This window comes from Staurois parvus, unplaced genomic scaffold, assembly GCF_062004578.1.
Source record: "Staurois parvus isolate SC_StPar_1 unplaced genomic scaffold, SC_StPar_1.0 ptg001682l, whole genome shotgun sequence".
NCBI lineage: Eukaryota > Metazoa > Chordata > Amphibia > Anura > Ranidae > Staurois > Staurois parvus.
In genome coordinates, this window is record NW_028319478.1 from 193,083 (window position 1) to 211,966 (window position 18,884).

At 42.8% G+C, this 18,884-nt stretch overlaps 1 protein-coding gene across 4 annotated transcripts in view; it reads left to right on the forward strand.

The window, feature by feature from the left end:
• SRGAP3 (SLIT-ROBO Rho GTPase activating protein 3) overlaps positions 1–16,931 on the forward strand; it is a 187,390-nt gene extending 170,459 nt beyond the window's left edge. For all 4 annotated transcript variants that reach the window (XM_089663412.1, XM_089663415.1, XM_089663414.1 and 1 more), the window contains exon 22: positions 938–16,931. In XM_089663412.1, coding sequence (XP_089519538.1) covers positions 938–1,354 — 417 coding nt within the window. In that variant the 3' untranslated portion in view covers positions 1,355–16,931. The remainder of the gene's footprint in view (positions 1–937) is intronic.
• The last annotated feature ends 1,953 nt before the right edge of the window (positions 16,932–18,884 follow it).

The following is an 18,884-nucleotide window of genomic DNA, read 5'->3' on the forward strand; positions in this document are numbered from 1 at the left end:
GTGTCCCTGAGTAATGGTTCTCTGTCCCTAAGTAACTTCTCTCTGTCCCCAATTCTCGTTTCTGTGGCCCTAACTCTGTCCCTGTCCCTAGTACAGAGCGGTCTGCCTCTGTTCAATGACTGCAGGCAAATGAAGATTTCCAAAATGGCCGCTATATATACCTCGACCATTACACAGTGCTGGCTGGCTGGCTGCTGATTGGCTGATGCGATCACATGTCGTTGAGGAATGCATTATGGGGCAGCGCGCCTTGTCTGCGCGCCTTCCCCGACATCCCCGCTCCGTCGCCGCACATGTCAGCCGCCATTTTCGGAAAAATTTCGATTCGCGCGTCCGAATTAGGCTGTTTTTCGGATTCGGCACGAATCGAAATTTTTCCGATATTCGACTCGAATTCCACTTCGGATACTTCGATTCGCTCATCTCTAGTGGTGACCTTGTCTATCCTGGCTATTGCAACAGGTGTCCTTCTTCTGGTTGTGTTAACAGACCCTCCTTTCAGTTATCCTGTGCTAGCCTATGGACCTTTTTCTTTTTGTTGCCAATGTCCAAGTCATCCTGTAAGCAGCAGTTTAACCCAAAAGTAGCTGAAATCCTTTGTCCTTCAGTGGACTAAAAAAAAGGATTTTTCTTTGTTGTTTTTTTTTTTCGCATCCAAACTGGGGATATTTATTTCCATGTTCTGTCCTGGTGTCCAGGGTCTGAAGTGGTGTCAACAGGACCTCCCAGATAACAATATCATTCTGCAACAGATTCTAACCCTTCTGTACTCTAAAAATAGGTTTTTGGTGGAGTTGGTAGGTTGCTTTACATACTCAAATATTGTCAAGTTTATGTAGGATATTGCAAATTATGCATCAACAAAAATCCTACCATAAATCTCACCATAACCCCCCCCCCCCCAATTATTATTTTGTGACTTTTGTCTCCTTTGTAGGACATTGAGAAGACAATGAGCACAGCCCTGAATGAACTACGTGAACTGGAACGTCAGAATACGGCTAAACAAGCACCAGATGTTGTCCTGGACACTCTAGAACCCATGAAGAATCCTACACTTGGAACCCCAAATTCTGAGCCAGTCAGTCCCCTGCACACCATCATGATACGGGATCCCGATGCTGCAATGCGGAGGAGCAACTCTTCCAATACCGAAATGATGACCACTTTCAAGCCAGCGTTGTCTGCTCGCCTGGCTGGATCCCAGCTCAGGCCTCCACCGGTAAGGCCAGCCCGGCCGATGGTCCAGCACCGATCTAGTAGCAGTAGTAGTTCTGGGATGGGAAGTCCAGCCCTTACCCCTACGGAAAAAATATTTCCCAGCAATTCTTCGGAAAAGTCGGGGACCATGTGATCATCTCTACTGGGCCTTATTGGGAATCCATTATGGCAAAGTCCAGTATGTGTGTCAAGGGAGGACACTCTCTGGAATTTATACCCATCAAACTCCTCCACTTATCCTGGAGGATTCTCTTGATCACCTCTCATAGGCTGATGTCCCTTGTAAAAGATTGCCATTGTCATACATCTAAAAGAGGATCTCATTCCACTGTGTCTGCATTGTATACATGCCGTTCATCTCAACCCTTCTGTATGATAAAATTCTCATATACATGTGTCCTTCAGATTGCCTTAAAACTGCACTCCCGGTTGGGTATGTCCAGTCTTGTTTCTGTTTTTGGCCTCCATGTCTCTTGGTTCCATCTCGGGCTTTCCTAAATCAAACAAGTGTCAAAGGTGGAACTCCAATTTACAGTTCTGGGCTGTACCTGAGGATGTTTTTTTTGGCTCCATTTGCTGGAAGCTTTCATCTAGCGGACTCAAGATGTAGATCTTTTTGAAGGAATCGGGCCAAAGATCTCACTTTCATCCCAATATGTTCAGTAGTCACCAACTTGTTCTCTGATGGAGCTCAAATATGGCTTCCTAACGGGATGTGGATATTTCCTGTGGTTTACGATTATGCTGTAGTCTAGAGCTTTTCCCCTAAGAGGGGTTCAGCTGCTCCATTTACTATGAGCAATATGTAACTTTGTACATAATTACTCTGAAATGTTAGTCATGTCATTAACCTTGTTTAGGCCCGAGGCCTAGCCGTTATAAATATATCTATACATACCTATATATAGTAGTGAAATTTATGTAGGATAATGTGAATTATGCTTGAACTTAAACCATGAAAAGGCTGTTTTTTGTTTTGTTTTTATTTTGCTGTCACTGGAAAAAGGTGTATACAGTGTGTATATATAGTATGAATATACAGTACAAAAAGCCGTTAGATCTTACCTCAGTGGCTTTTGTCCTCACGTTTACCCATAATGCTCTCTGGGATTTTAGTTGCGCCAATAAAATGTTTGTGTGTAGTGCGTGCAAGGATTATAACTTGCAGGGTGTTCCTCAGAATATTCCACTTTAGCAGGACCAGGACGATGGTACAGAGCAGTGCATGATGGGAGTTAAAATTCAAAATCTGTTGGAGAACCGCAGGTAGACAATATTCATGGGACTTATTTGGTTTGAAGAATTGAAACTCTGAGCCAATTTACTAACTGGAAATTCTGTTTCTGTGCGGGGATAAAGATGGATGATGTTGAGTACATTTGTGAAGAGACTGCAGTTCTGGAACAAGTTCTAAGAGGATACTTTTAACTTTTGGCTTTTTAAGCATTTGTGTTGGGATGGGTCATAACATTTCAAAAGCCTTGTCCATTTAGCACCAAAAAATACCCCATTTGATGGCCCTGACCAGATGGTGCCTGATAAAAGCCAGACTGTGATTGGCTGCTTTGGACTAGAGCACATATTATTTATTCCAAACAATGCAGCATGTATGGAGGCAGGAAAGGGCCAGCACCACACACCAATCCAACCTGTTTTATATACATTAAATGTTTGAACAAAATCTTTGCCATATTGATGTTATTCAGCTCTCTCTGAGCTAAGTGGACTACCTGGATGCTGAGATAATAACAACTTAAAGGAAAACTCCATCTTTATGTATTCCTTATTCTCATTCCTTGATATCCAAAGTCCCTTACTTTAGATTCAGACAATCTGTAAAGCTAAACATTTTTGTCTTTTTGGATGATCACAGCTCCATGGAGCCTCTGTCTTCTTAGAAACCAAACTGGAACCAAGTGGCCGGGGCTTTAAAAGACCCTTAAAGGATTGTGTGCACATGTTCAATGCAGCTAGATAAAGGCTCTATGATACCAGAAGGATACCTCCTTATTAGGAGTTCATGGAACACAACAGAACAGTGTAGGGAACTCTGCTTGAAATGGGTCCCTGTCATTTCCACCATGGTGGTTGGCAGCAGTTTTTCTTGTAAGTCTTCGATTTGTTGTCCGTGAGCCTCCATGAGGTAAAAAAATGCTCAGCTCGGCCAACTCTCTACTTTTCTGATTACACTCGCCAATGGGATATCACACTCTACACCTTCTATAAGGTAGTACATATTCTGCTCTTGATTTTCTCTCTACTGTTCCGATTACAGTCTTCACCAGGTTATAACATCCTTAAACTTGAGCCACCATACTGTGAAAAGTACTGTCTCAGACCTTCACTCTACATTCCCGATTAGACTTTCCACTGGGAAATCACATCCTCCAACATGACCCTCCATAATGTTGAAAATACTGTTCTCCTGACCGTCTCTAAATCTTTCTTCGTTTACTTTCCAGCAGGGTGTTACATTTTTCAACATTACCCTCCATCATAACCCTACATAATGTAGAACATACGTTGCTCCTGACCTTCTCATAACCTTTCTGATTACACTTACCTCCGGGATATAAGACCCTTCACCATGACCCTCCATAGTCAGTTCCTGACCTTTGCTGTACCTTTCTGATTACCCTTACCACCAGGATATAAGACCATTCAACATGACCCTCCATAAGGTAGAAAATAGTCCTTTCCTGACCTTCTCTGTACCTTTCGGATCACACTTCCCACCAGGCTATAAGACCCTTCAACGTGATCCTCCAGAAGATTGAAAATACTTTTCTCCTGATCGTCTCTAAATCTTTCTTTGTACACTTACCACTGGAGTAACACCCTTCAACATCTCCCTCCATAAGGTTGAAAATACTATTCTCCTGACCTTCTCTAAATCTTTCCATGTATGCTCCCCAGCAGTGTGTTACATCCTCCAACATCACCCTTCATCTTACCCTACAAAAGGTAGGAAATACACTGCTCCTGACCTTCTTATAACCTTTCTGATTACATTTACCTCCACCAGGAGAAAAGACCCTTCAACTTCAACATGACCCTCAAATGGGTAGAAAATAGTTTGATCCTGACCTTCTCTGTACCTTTCTGATTACACTTACCACCAAGATATAAGACCCTTCAACATGACCCTCCATAAGGTAGAAAATAGCCCATTTCTGACCCTCTCTGTACCTTTCTGATTATACTTACCACCATAAGGCCCTTCAACATGACCCTCAGTAAAGTTGAAAATACTCTTCTCTTGACCTTCTCTAAATCTTTCTTTGTACACTTACAACTGGAGTAACACCCTGACCTTCTTTACATTTCCTTAGAATACTCCCCAGCAGTATATTACATTCTCCAACATCACCCTCCATCATAACCCTACATGAGGTAGGAAATATGCTGCTCCTGACCTTCTCATAACTTTTCTGATTACACTTACCTCCACCAAGAGACAAAACCATTCAACTTCAACATGATCCTCCATAGCATAGAAAATAGTCCGTTCCTGACTTTCTCTGTACCTTTTATAATTACCCCTACCACCAGGATATAAGACCCTTCAACATGACCCTCCATAAGGTAGAAAATAGCCTTTTTCTGACCTTCTCTGTACCTTTCTGATTATACTTACCACCAGGATATAACACCCTTCAACATGACTCTCCATAAAATAGATAATAGTCTGTTCCTACACTTCTCAGTAACTTTCTGATTACGCTTACCTCCGGGATACAACATGATCCTCCATAAGGTAGAAGATACTCTGTTCCTGAACTTATACCATTCTAAATATGCTTTCTAATTAAAATCACCAGAACTGGGTCAGTGAACTCTTGGGATGGATTTGATGTAATGTCAGATGATTTTATTTAGAAGGTTCTGGGATGTTCAGAGTAAAATCTTGGAGAGACTTTAGCATTAGTCTAATTTTTAGTTATTTTGTGTAATAGACATTACCCTATGTGACTTTTTTGGCAGAGCATGCAGAGATTTGTAGTGCCAATGGCTGTCTAAATAACAGGTATGGCCTAAGGCAATTATGAATGCAAGGTCTAAATATGATATTTATTGCGCTGTATATTATCAGTTTTTGGTGTCACTAGCATATAAGGTTGACCTCTGACGCTTTTAAATAATAATTGCCATATTTTAGTATCAACAAATAATGCAGCCTGATTATGCATGGGAAACTTAGGGCCAGCCTCTGGTGTCTAAAATATATACTGCCAGCCTGTTGTCTTTAAGCCTCCAATTTCAGGGGCTAGATAAATATGAAGCTTGCACCCTCTTTTATACCTCTGGTCAGTGACTACAGAAAATGTGCTTACTGAGACCTTTCAAGATTGGGGCCCTAGGGCAGCTGCCTTTCCCTGGACATAGCCCATGCGCTTTTCCAACAACTTGGTGCCTTGTCGTTGAAGGTACACCGGTGCTTTGGCTAACTGCAGAAGCTAAAATTAAGCACATTAGTCTGGTTCCAGCGGTTGCAGATTTAGGTACGCTTAAGTAAAGTTGTTGGACAATAACCAACCTAAAGCACAAACTTCTGGATATTTTAAGTCTTCGCCTGGAGATCATTGCACTAGAGATATCTAAACAGTTTACAGATATTCCGAACACATGGGCTGTGAATATTGCATGTCACTCCTGTGCAGTAGGTAAGGGCTTCAAAGACACCAATTAGCACAACAGCTGACTTCTGTGCACCAGAGGACCCTTGAGATCTAAAGGCCCAAGATCCGCAACCTCTAGATAAAAGTATATGCGCTTAAAGGCTGCACGTACCATTATTTTGCTACTAAAAATCCACAATGTATACAGCCATTAATATAATACAGAAACTGAAACTTTAGGGGTGCTAATAGCTCTATTTGCCAGCAAACAAGCTTGCCATCCCAATTTTATTTAACTTTGCCAAATTTTCCAGATGTTTTTTAAAGTGTTTCCCTGGACATGATCATTGATATTGTCTAGTTGCAAACAAAAATTCTGCGTATGCATCATCTGAGTAATGCTATTTGAATACTTTACCATGGTATGTGAAAAGAGCACTGCATGGGAAGGTTGGCATTGGCATGACCATCAAAGAACAGGCCACCATTTGGAAAACAAGAGATTTTAAGTTGCTTCAGTTATATATTGGCCGATACCCAGATAAAGAAATTAGTTGATACGTAACGGACAGCCTCAGTCAACCTCTTAGGGTTTGTTTATAAATTTGCAACCCTGCCAAGAAACATGCTGATGGTTGACTGTTTTAATTCTATGTTCCTATGCTCCCATAGAGCATTCCAACTTTTGGTGCTATGACAAGATATCCCCTACACAATTCCTAATGCCATCCAACTGCTAAAACACCAAAAACGATGGCATGACTCTTCTCCAATTGATTCTTCGTTATGTAAAAAAATAAATGAGGAGTACAGAGAGAGAGACTGAAATTGGTTGGTGGGTGGGAGTGAAGACAAAAGTTGTTGCAGCTAAATATTGCCATTTTGTTATCAAAAGCTGTAAGGAGCTGGTGGTTCCACCACTGTTACTCATCAGGGGTGGTATTTACACTGAAATATTTCATGTATATTGCACATTTTATGATTTGGGGCCTGCTGGACAGTAAAAAATATACAGTATCTGTGAAGGTGTTCATGTATCCAGGTCTTTGTGCAGCTAGTTAAAGTAAGTCCAGTTCAATGGGACTTGTTTGGTAATGTTGAAGATGTTTTCACACTCATCCAAGTAGTTCCCTCATTTCTAATAAGTACTGGGGACATATTGCAGGATTTATACCCAACATAGGCCATTTGGCCATCCCTGCATGGAATGTGTCTTGTGAATGTTGATTGTCCGAAGAACCCAAAGGTTTACACTTCCCATAATGGACATTCAACCTCTGCCTTGACACATTTCATGATACAATTGTGATTACATTGGAGTATCAATAAACTTTCTGAAAAATGCTTTAGCCTTTGAATAAACATATCAAATCATTTATTATCCTTGTTTTTTTTTCTGTGGCTTTGAATGTGGTTTCCAAGCTTACTATTTGTGGAATTGCGTGCTGGTGCACATCTATGCCAAATGACGTGACGTTCCCAAAATGCTCCACATCAAGAGCTCTTTAGGTGGTCCTGATGCTGAGGCCTGCCTTAGATTAAAAAAAAGAAAAAAAAAAAGCAAGGTGCATGGGGCGGCGTCCTTGCTGCTGACATGTACCATAGATTCCAAGGGTGTCAGTGCTTCAACTCCATAGATCAGCTTTTGTCAAACTTTTCAACACAGAGGAACCCTTGAAATATTTTTCTGGACTCAAGGAACCCCAGTTAAAAATGACTATATCTACAACTCATGATACATCAGTGTGATGGTCAGTGAGAAGAATTCTCCTTACAATTGTGGTCATTGGGAAGAAATACCCCCTTACAGATAGCTAAAAAGATCACTGTTGTCAGTGGGAACTTATCTAAGAGGAAAAAATTGCTCATTACTCAAGGAACCCTCTGAAGGAACCCTGGTTGAAAATCCCTGCCCTAGATAAAAAGTAAAGGCAGTGCTATCACATTAGGCCAGGAATGTCTGATAATGGCAGGAACAAGACAAGAAAACCTTTATTAAAAAGTCTCAAATTATCTCATGGGGGAAGGGAGGGCTGTTAACCTGTCATTGCAAAGTTTTTTCCATTTTAGAGTTTAGGAACAATCCTACATGATACTGCTTTAGGCTATTTCCATGTAATCACCAGGAGCAGTTGCCAGGCCCAGTCTGGGTTTTGCCTCCTCCTTGTCATTTCAAGCAATTGTCCAAGCCTCACAACACCATGCTTTTTTCTTTCAATCACATGAACTTTATTGACACAGTACATAGGCAGTCAAACATCATTACCTCTACTAGACATGACTCTTCCTTTGACATGTTTAGCCCTTAACCTAGGAGTGAGATGTGATTTAGGGTGAAATGCATACGTGGGCGAGTCATCTATTGCAATGGTAAAGTTGTCAGATTGGCCATGTAGTGGCGTCAAAGTTTATTTGAAGGAAAATGTACAGCAGCACGTGGCCTGGACCTTTGTTGGGTTTGCATACACTTTAAAGTGACTGTGTGGCTATAAATGCCAAGGAAGGTTCCAGATACTCTTTAGAACTCAGGATACCACTTGGATGAGTGGTGAAACGTCTTCAACTGGTCCAGTTTTACTTGTCTAAATTCTGCAAGTTAAGGTAGACTATAAATCAGCCTTAAAGCAGATTTGTATTTATGTGTTAATTCAGATCTTTGTTAAAAGTCTTCATGGGGTGAATAAAGTAACAAAATTGCTGAAATATTAATCTTTACTGGAGGAGATGTCTCTCCAGGCTTCCTTCAGTGTTTTTCTTCATGTCTGAAGACCTAGGCCAGCTATGCTCAACTAGGGTTCCTCCAGAAGCTGCTAGGGATTCCTTGAGCTGTGGCTTATTGGCCACCTTTCTGATGGTGCCCACATAGTTTTGGGGCCAGTGCCACTTGGCAAAGCCAGCAGGAGGACACCAGTCACCTTTTTAACTGCCTGTAAGAGTGGCTTTCTGATCACCAATACAAGGAGGGATTTTTTCCCATTGATCCCCAATGATTTGGTTTGAGCCAGGGTTCCCCAAGACCTGTAATTTTTTTTAAGGGTTCTTTGGGGGGGGGGGGGTAAAAAGACTGAGAAAGGTTGGCCTAGGCATTTGGTCACCTGATCTCTTTTGAAACCATAACTCAGATTCTTCTCTGCAACATAGATCCCATTGATTAGATGCCTCAGGCTTCAAACAAGTGACTAGCACTGGGATAGCATTTTCTCCAGGCATGGTATATATTTCAGCCCTTTTAATTACTATCTACCCCAGAACGAAATACAGGTCTACATTAGGAAAGGGTACTTTATACCCCAGAAATAAAGTCCATAAACAGTATTCATCTCTCCTATACTTTGGTTATAAAAAGACACTCTACTGTTCTGGATCAACTGTGGGTGTAGGATTATAACTTTTTTTTTATGGTTCAACTGGATGGACTTTTGTCTTTTTTCAGCCAGACTAACTATGTAACTATGTTCTACAGCTTGGAGGCTCTTACCATAAGTTAAGGCAATCTAAACTTTTTAAATGGCACAGTTAAAGGGTTCATTCTACTTTAGAACACCAGCGAAGTAGACCTGTGTTCTCAGCTCCACCCATGTGCCATGGCCAGTAGGAGGAGTCTCACTCACATGGAATTTCAATTACAGGAATTGCAGATTGAGAGTCTGCAGGGGAGTGGCAAAGCTGGGAACTTTAGAGGTTAGTTTTGTGTTTGAATTCCGAAAACACCATGGGGTCTATTTATACCATTTTTGCTGTGCACATGTCCCACGTACAGCCATCGCAACAAAAATCCTTGTAATGTGTCTATTATGTTTAATTCATATGAGCTCCATCTAGTGGCCATAATGTGGTATTTTCCTAATTGAGGATTATAAGGAAAAAATGCATTCAGGCTACTAGACAGAGCTGACGATAGTGTCATGCTCCTCCCCAGTCTTGGGACAAGATGGGGGCAAGAGGGGCAGCTGCCCCTGGAGCAGTGTTTTCATGTGGGGAGGGAATGCTTGGCGAGCCGTGTCATAGTTATTACATGAATGCCCTGCCTTGTGTTTTGCCTCTGGATGGTCTGGCGACATTCACAGACTGGCAGAAGTAGAGACCACATAGCAGGAAGATCCCATGCACATATCAGAGGGGACGGGGGGGGCGGTATGGCCTTCGCTCTGGGCACTGGATAACCTGGTCCTGGCACTGCTCCTTGCCTCTCCAACTGCAACCTGAATACAGATCTGACATATTACATGTTACTCACCCAAACAAATGCTGTTCAATCAATACCATATGGCATGTCTGCCTGTAACTCCATCTGTATAAAGGAATGAATTAAAAACCGTTAATATAAACCAATGTTCTCCCTGCGTTATTATATACATAAAGAGTTTCAGATGTCATGGATGGAAATAATTGAACATGTGTGATATAGGAAGAAATAATATTTTCCATGATAATCTAGACTACTTTTCTTCTTCGGGCAGAGACATAACTGGGTACAACTCCCCTGGGCCCAAAGGTAGACTACAGCTCCCCCCCCCCCCCAAATTAGGCTGCAAGCAACACTTGCCCCTCCTTTCCATGCTTACATTAGCCCCGCCCACGTTCTGCATTTCTACTTTCTGGGTGAGCATGCTCAAATCACGCCTGCTTTATAAGTTGCTCCTGGGCAGACCCCGCCTCTAAATATGTGAGGACCACCGATCACGCCCACTTTATGGGTTGGTCTCCCCCAGACACCACATTTTTGTATATATATATATATATATATATATATATATATTTATGGGCTGCCCATTCTTGGCAGTAACTCAAGTAAGGTTGATGCCGATCCCAGGGCATGGCCCAGGACGCAGCATCGGCGGGACAGAAGTCCAGGATGTGGGACTGTCAAATCCTGGGCAGTCAGCATCTACGCCTTTTGACATGCTGTATTTTCCAGGGCAAGACCAAAGTCACTCCTTTCCATGCTTACATTAACCCCGCCCACGGTCTGCGTTTCTACTTTCTGGGTGAGCATGCACAAATTACACCCACTGTATAAGTTGGTCCTGGGCAGACCCCGCCTCTAAATATGTGAGGACCACCCATCATGCCCACTTTATGGGTTGGTCTCCCCCAGACACCACATTTTTTATATATATATATGGGCTGCCCATTCTTGGCAGTAGCTCAAGTAAGGTTGATGCCAATCCTGGGGCATGGCCCAGGACGCAGCATCGGCGGCACAGAAGTCCAGGATGTGGGACTGTCAAATCCTGGACAGTCAGCATCTACGCCTTTTGACATGCTGTACTTTCCAGGGCAAGACCACGGTCACTTAATAGTGACTTTGGTTTTGCCCTGTCATTATCCCACAGACTCATAGTTGAAGTCCTCTGTTGGGCAAGAAGTGTGCATTGTGGTCTATTTTTTGAATGTTAGATGGATTTTTGTATGCTGTATCCTTTAGTAATCGTAATTAAGAGCTTGCATTCACCCAAAACTGAAGTTAATATTACAAGTTTGAGATTGGTAGCTACAGTTCTTTAATTCATGATTCAGAAGCAGGTAGAAGTTTATCTGCCCCATACTTGGCGTCACAGCGGCCATTTTGTCCAATACCCAGATTGCTGTACACCTGACTGGTCTGCTGGTAGCGCTGTTCAATTTGCCATCCTTTGACCAACTTGGTCTGTCAATAGGCAGCCATAGGAAATGGCACCGCCTGCTGGTTTTTTAGGAAGAAATAAAAAAACTGCTGTTTTCGATTTTCCACAAATTTGAACACAGTATATTCATTGATTGCAGCTTGTATGTATAATGTGCATTGTGCAATGACTGTATAAGGCATGGGATCTTAAGGGAGTTCTCCACTTTTGCAGTTAACCCTTGTATCGCGGTTCTGAAAACTATATATCCTGTAATTTCTATTATCATCCTGTTATTAGCTATTTTATTATAAGCCCATTGATTGAAAGATGTACTGTGCTCAGTCTGGTGCTGCTCTCTGCAGACGTTCCAAAGGCCGACAGCCGTTCCCTTGTATTTCACATAGACAGGCCTTGCTGACGACTCTGCTTCCTCTCTGCTGAGACGCACCTTGAAGCAGTGGCCCTAACGCTCATGAGCAAATCACAGAAAAAACAAGCACAAAATGGCTGAACTGATGTTGACCCGGACACAGCTTGATCGGTTCACTGTCATTGATATCATTAAGCGGAATGAACTTACATTGGCTCGCAGTTCAACATGGCTGCCTGTGCCTACTGCCACCAGATAGTGACCCAAAGACTTCTGCCTTGAGAGTCGTTTCCAAATTAAGGCCTATAGAGAAAAATTCACTTTTTTTATGGCCACCAACAGATAGTGTCCCTAAGACTTCTGCCTTGACAGCCGTTTCCAAATTAGGGCCTATAGAGAAAAATTCACTTTTTTTATGGTCACCATTGGAGACAAGGTCTCTGACTGTTAATCTAGCCCAGCCTTTCTTAACCAGGATTCCATGGAACCCTAGGGTTCCTCTAGAGGTTCCTAAGGGTTCCTTGAGCAACGTCGGATTTGTTTGGCCTTTGGAGACAAGGTCTCTGTTAGTTTAGCCCAGCCATTCCCAACCAGGATTCCATGGAACCCTAGGGTTCCTCCAGAGGTTCCTAAAGGTTCCTTGAGCAATGCCGGATTAGTTCGGCCATTAGAGACAAGGTCTCTAGTTGCTAATCTAGCCCAACCATTCGTAATCAGGACTCCATGGAAGCTTAGGATTCCTCCAGAGGTTCCTAGGTGTTCCTTGAGCAATACTGGATTTGTTCGGCCATTGGAGACAAGGTCTCTAGCTATTATACTAGCCCAGCAATTCTCAACCAGGATTCCATGGAAGCTTAGGATTCCTCCAGAGGTTCCTAGAGAAATACTGGATTTGTTCGGCCATTGGAGACAAGGTCTCTAGCTATTAATCTAGCCCAGCAATTCTCAAATAGGATTCCATGGAAGCTTAGGGTTCCTCCAAAGATTCCTAGGGGTTCCTTGAGCAACACCAGATAAACCTTCCATTTCATAGCATTTGCATAGTTGAAAGACCAATGGCACTTGGCAAAACCAATGATCTTTTCAGCTATCTGTAAGGGTGGCATTCTGACCACCAATGTAAGGAGGGCATTCTTTCTATTGACCACCAATGTAAGGAGGGCATTCTTTCTATTGGCCACCAATGTAAAGAGGGCATTCTTTCTATTGACCACCAATGTAAAGAGGGCATTATTTCTATTGACCACCAATGTAAAGAGGGCATTCTTTCTATTGACCACCAATGTAAAGATGGCATTCTTTCTATTCACCCCAAAGAATTGTTTTTTGGAAGGGTTCAACAAGACCTGAAATTTATTTTAGGGTTTCCTCTGTGTAAAAGGTTGAGAAAGGTTCAACCAGCCAGCCAGATACATTACAACTTTGATTGAACAGTCTCCTTTAGGTTTGCCAACAACAATGGAGTGCTAGAGTGCGACCAAACACCCCATGCAATGCATACCCAATCATGTAGGCCCTTGTGCCAAATGATCGGAATTCCTAAAGGAGGTTGTACAATCAGGTTTTATTGTGTGGCCACCCTTAGAGAGAACCACCCAGTCAATGGTTCTGCCTGCACACTTACCTGATATCAATCCTCCAGGATCTTCCACCTCAGCAAAGGCCAGCCTCCCAATGTTGGTCACCTGTTGGTTGAGCTTTCTTTAATTTTTAATAATAGAAAACGAGATCTAGAGATCCTCTTTAGGAAGGACCTGTTTTGGATTTCTGTTTCATCTGCCTGTCCATTGTGCATCTCCGGCTAAGACTCTTTTCATTTTAGTTTTGGATAGAGTGTGGAACGGTAGAACTTCTGTTGCAATTTAATTGGCAAAAATGGATCTGAAATTGAAGCACTGACTACAACATTAGTTAATAGTCCAGATACCAATATATTTCAATGTTATCAGATGGAACACAATGGGGTTGATTTACTAAAGGCAAATAGGCTGTACACTCCAAGTGCACTTCGAGTGCACTGAAAGTGCAGTTGCTCTAGATTTGAGGGGAACATTTAAGGAAACAAAAAACAGCATTTTTAGTTGCACGTGATTGGATAAAAGAAATCAGCAAAGCTTTGCCTCATTTCAGAGCTTCCCCTCGGATATAAAGCAACTGCACTTGCAGTGCACAGTATATTTACCTTTAGTAAATCAACCCCAATGTGTTTCGGGGGGTCAAAACCCATCTCCTTCATCAGGGCTTTAAGGATTGGAAACAATGTATATGGACTGGATTAAGGGTACAATGTATACAGTATACAGCTGCAGATGGACTCTGTACTTCATCACTCAGTTGTTTAATATACCACATACATTGTATCCTCAACCCACTACATATACATTGTTTCTTATTCTTTATTCTGATGAAGGAGATGAGTTTTTGCCCTCGAAACGCATTGACTTTGTTGTAGTCTTGTTTTGGATACAGTGTGTAAGGAATAGAACCTTTCAAAAATCTATTTAAATGAGAGTCCAGATACCATTCTATTTCATTGTTAAATCAGATTGGCAGACTATACACAAAGCCAACACATTTCGGCCAAAGCAACCTTCATCGGGGCTTTAAGGATAGGAAACAATGTATGTGGACCAGATTGAAGATACGATGTATATGGCGTACAGCTGATGATGAATACTGTACTTCATCCCTCAGCTGGTTAATATACCATTCACACTGTACCCTCCACCCACTCCATATACATTGGTACCCTCCATCCACTCCATATACACTGTACCCTCCATCCACTCCATATACATTGGTACCCTCCATCCACTCCATATACATTGGTACCCTCCATCCACTCCCTATACATTGGTACCCTCCATCCACTCCATATACATTGGTACCCTCCATTCCACTCCATATACACTGTACCCTCCATCCACTCCATATACATTGGTACCCTCCATCCACTCCATATACATTGGTACCCTCCATATACACTGTACCCTCCATCCACTCCATATACACTGTACCCTCCATCCACTCCATATACATTGTATCCATTGTACAATTTATAATTCATAATTCTGATGAAGGAGTTGAGTTTCTGCCCCCAAAATGCAGTGACTTTGTTGTATATTCTTGTGTTGTACAGAATGTCGAAAGGAATAAAACCTCTCAAAATTCAGTATGAGATAGAAGCATTAGAACATGAGTTAAGAGTCTAGATATCATTCTTTTTCCGCTCCGTATACATTCTGTCCTCCACCCGGGGAGACTGGATATAGTGAATGCAGGGTCCAGGGAGAGCGGATATAGTGAATGCAGGGTCCGGGGAGAGCGGATATAGTGAATGCGGGGTCCGGGGAGACCAGATATAGTGAATGCAGGGTCTGGGGAGAGCGGATATAGTGAATGCAGGGTCCAGGGAGAGCGGATATAGTGAATGCAGGGTCCGGGGAGAGCGGATATAGTGAATGCAGGGTCCAGGGAGAGCGGATATAGTGAATGCAGGGTTCGGGGAGACCAGATATAGTGACTACGGGCTCCAGGGAGAGTGGATATAGTGAATGCGGGGTCCGGGGAGACCGGATATAGTGAATGCGGGGTCCGGGGAGAGCGGATATAGTGAATGCGGGGTCCGGGGAGAGCGGATATAGTGAATGCGGGGTCCGGGGAGAGCGGATATAGTGAATGCAGGGTCCGGGGAGACTGGATATAGTGAATGCGGGGTCCGGGGAGACTGGATATAGTGAATGCGGGGTCCGGGGAGAGCGGATATAGTGAATGCGGGGTCCGGGGAGAGCGGATATAGTGAATGCGGGGTCTGGGGAGAGCGGATATAGTGAATGCGGGGTCCAGGGAGAGCGGATATAGTGAATGCAGGATCCGGGGAAAGCGGATATAGTGAATGCAGGGTCCGGGGAGAGCGGATATAGTGAATGCAGTGTCCAGGGTAGAGCGGATATAGTGAATGCAGGGTTCGGGGAGACCGGATGTAGTGAATGCGGGGTTCGGGGAGACCGGATATTGTGAATGCGGGGTCCGGGGAGAGCGGATATAGTGAATGCGGGGTCCGGGGAGACTGGATGTAGTGAATGCGAGGTTCGGGGAGTCCGGATATAATGAATGCGGGGTCCGGGGAGAGCGGATATAGTGAATGCAGGGTCCGGGGAGACCGGATGTAGTGAATGCGGGGTCCAGGGAGAGCGGATATAGTGAATGCAGGGTCCGGGGAGACCGGATGTAGTGAATGCGGGGTCCGGGGAGAGCGGATATAGTGAATGCAGGGTCCGGGGAGACTGGATGTAGTGAATGCAGGGTCCGGGGAGAGTGGATATAATGAATGCGGGGTCCGGGGAGAGTGGATATAATGAATGCGGGGTCCGGGGAGAGTGGATATAGTGAATGCGGGGTCCGGGGAGACCGGATGTAGTGAATGCGGGGTCCGGGGAGACTGGATATAGTGAATGCAGGGTCCTGGGTTTAGGAACACTTTAATTGCTGTTGGTGAACCCATTAGACAAAACTTCCAGATGGCCATTATTATAAAAGGGGGTGTCCATTCCAACCCAATAAAAAAACAATAAAAACAGGACAGAGGTGCTAACCCTCCCTCCACACTATACAAAGCTGGTAGATAAAAGGTTTAAGTCGGAGCTCCACTTCATCTGTGACTCCATTGATTGACAATTTATGGAGCCATTGTATGGAGGTGATTGGATATCGATGACAACGCAGTGCATCTGTCTACATCAAACTCTTGCCATGACCGAGGCCTGACATCGCCATTTCACATGCGTTCAAAATGGCCGCCTTCATTTTATATCTGACCGATCTTTTTTTTTTTAATGTCCGCTACCCCTGTCATTGCTATAAAGACATATGGTATGTTGGTCCTTTCCAGGACAAGCACAGCGTAAAACCACCCCTCTGACTGGCATAAGTGTTGGCGCCGCAGCTGCTGATTGGCTGAACCCCGTGTAATGTTCCCCCCCCTTAATAACTACCGCTAAAACTGTGTATGGAACTTTGAGCGTCTGACCTAATATGCTAATATATGCTACTAAAACCTGTGTAGAACCAATGTGTTGACTGGATTCCAAATAAAGAACAAATATTTCTTAACAGACGTGTGCCGTGTTTTTATAAATCATCGCAACTGGTGTTCCCAACTTCTGGGGGCCTGAAGCCTGGAAATCTGTTGCTTCCAAATACAATGTCTTTGGTTGTATGATGTGTGATCTTTATATCCAAGGACCTTAACCACTAGGCCTGGTCATGAAGAGGGTAAAACCTTCCGGAGGTAATTTTTTTTGCTATTCAGCACTACACTACCTTAACTGGCAATTGAGCGGTCATGCAAAACAGCACTCAAATGACAGTTCTGTCATTTTGTTTTTTTTTGTTTTTTTTTACACAAATAGAGCTTTCTTTTGGTGGTATTTGATCACCACTGGCTTTTCATATTTTTTATTATATAAATGAAACAATACCAAAAATTTTGATTAAAAAAACCCCAAAAAAACACGTTTTCTGTTATTTAAATTTACAAACAAAAAATCTTTCTTTATAAATTTAGGCCAACATTTATTCTGGTACATTTCTTTGGTAAAAATAACCTGAATCACTGTATATTATTTAGTTTGCGTGAAAGCTATAGCGTCTACAAACTATGGTGTGTGTGTGTGTGTATATATATATATATATATATATATATATATATATATATATATATACACACACACATATATATATACATCAGGATTGATTGATTTTCATTTATATATATATACACATTATTTATTTTATTATTTTATTTCAGGTACTTATATAGCGTAGCCAATTTACGCAGCACTTTACATATATATTGTACATTCACATCAGTCCCTGACCCTCAAGGGGCGTACAATCTAAGGTATACATATACACACACACACACACACATATATATATATATATATATATATATATATATATATATATATACAGTTGTGACCAAAATTATTCAACCCCCACTGAAATTGAGTGTTTTGGCCAGTTTGACATTGCTTTTGATCATTCAGTCATCTTGCTTACATTTACATTAAAGAGGCACTTGTAGGTCAGACAAATATAACATAACAGTTATAATGAAATAACCACAAATGTCTTTTCTGTGCTCACAGCATTATCAGTTTTATTCAACCCCCAAGTGACATTCAATCTTAGTACTTAGTACAGCATCCTTTTACAGTTATAACAGCTTTTAAACGTGAAGCATAGCTTGACACAAGTGTCTTGCAGCGATCTACGGGTATCTTCGCCCATTCTTCATGGGCAAAGGCCTCCAGTTCAGTCACATTCTTAGGCTTGCGCACTGCAACTGCTTTCTTTAAGTCCCACCAGAGGTTCTCAATCGGATTTAAGTCTGGTGACTGCGATGGCCACTCCAAAATGTTCCAGCCTTTCCTCTGCAACCATGCTCTAGTGGACTTGGAGGTATGCTTGGGATCATTGTCCTGTTGAAAGGTCCAACGTCTCCCAAGCCTCAGGTGTGTGACGGACTGCATCACGTTTCCATCCAATATCTCCTGGTACTGAAGAGAATTCATGGTACCTTGCACACGCTGAAGCTTCCCTGTACCTGCAGAAGCAAAACAGCCCCAAAGCATGATTGACCCTCCACCATGCTTCACAGTAGGCAAGGTGTTCTTTTCATCATAGGCCTTGTTCTTCCTCCTCCAAACATAGCGTTGATCCATGGGCCCAAACAGTTCTAATTTTGTTTCATCAGTCCACAGAACACTATCCCACAACTTTTGTGGTTTGTCCACATGGCTTTTGGCATACTGCAGTCGACTCTTCTTATTCTTTGGAGACAGCAAGGGGGTACGCCTGGGAGTTCTGGCACGGAGGCCTTCATTACGCAGTGTGCGTCTTATTGTCTGGGCTGAAACTTCTGTACCCACATCTGACAAATCTTTTCTCAGTTCCTCAGCAGTCACACGGGGACTTCTCTCCACTCTACGCTTCAGGTAGCGCACAGCAGTCGAAGTCAGCATCTTCTTTCTGCCACGACCAGGTAGCGTTTCAACAGTG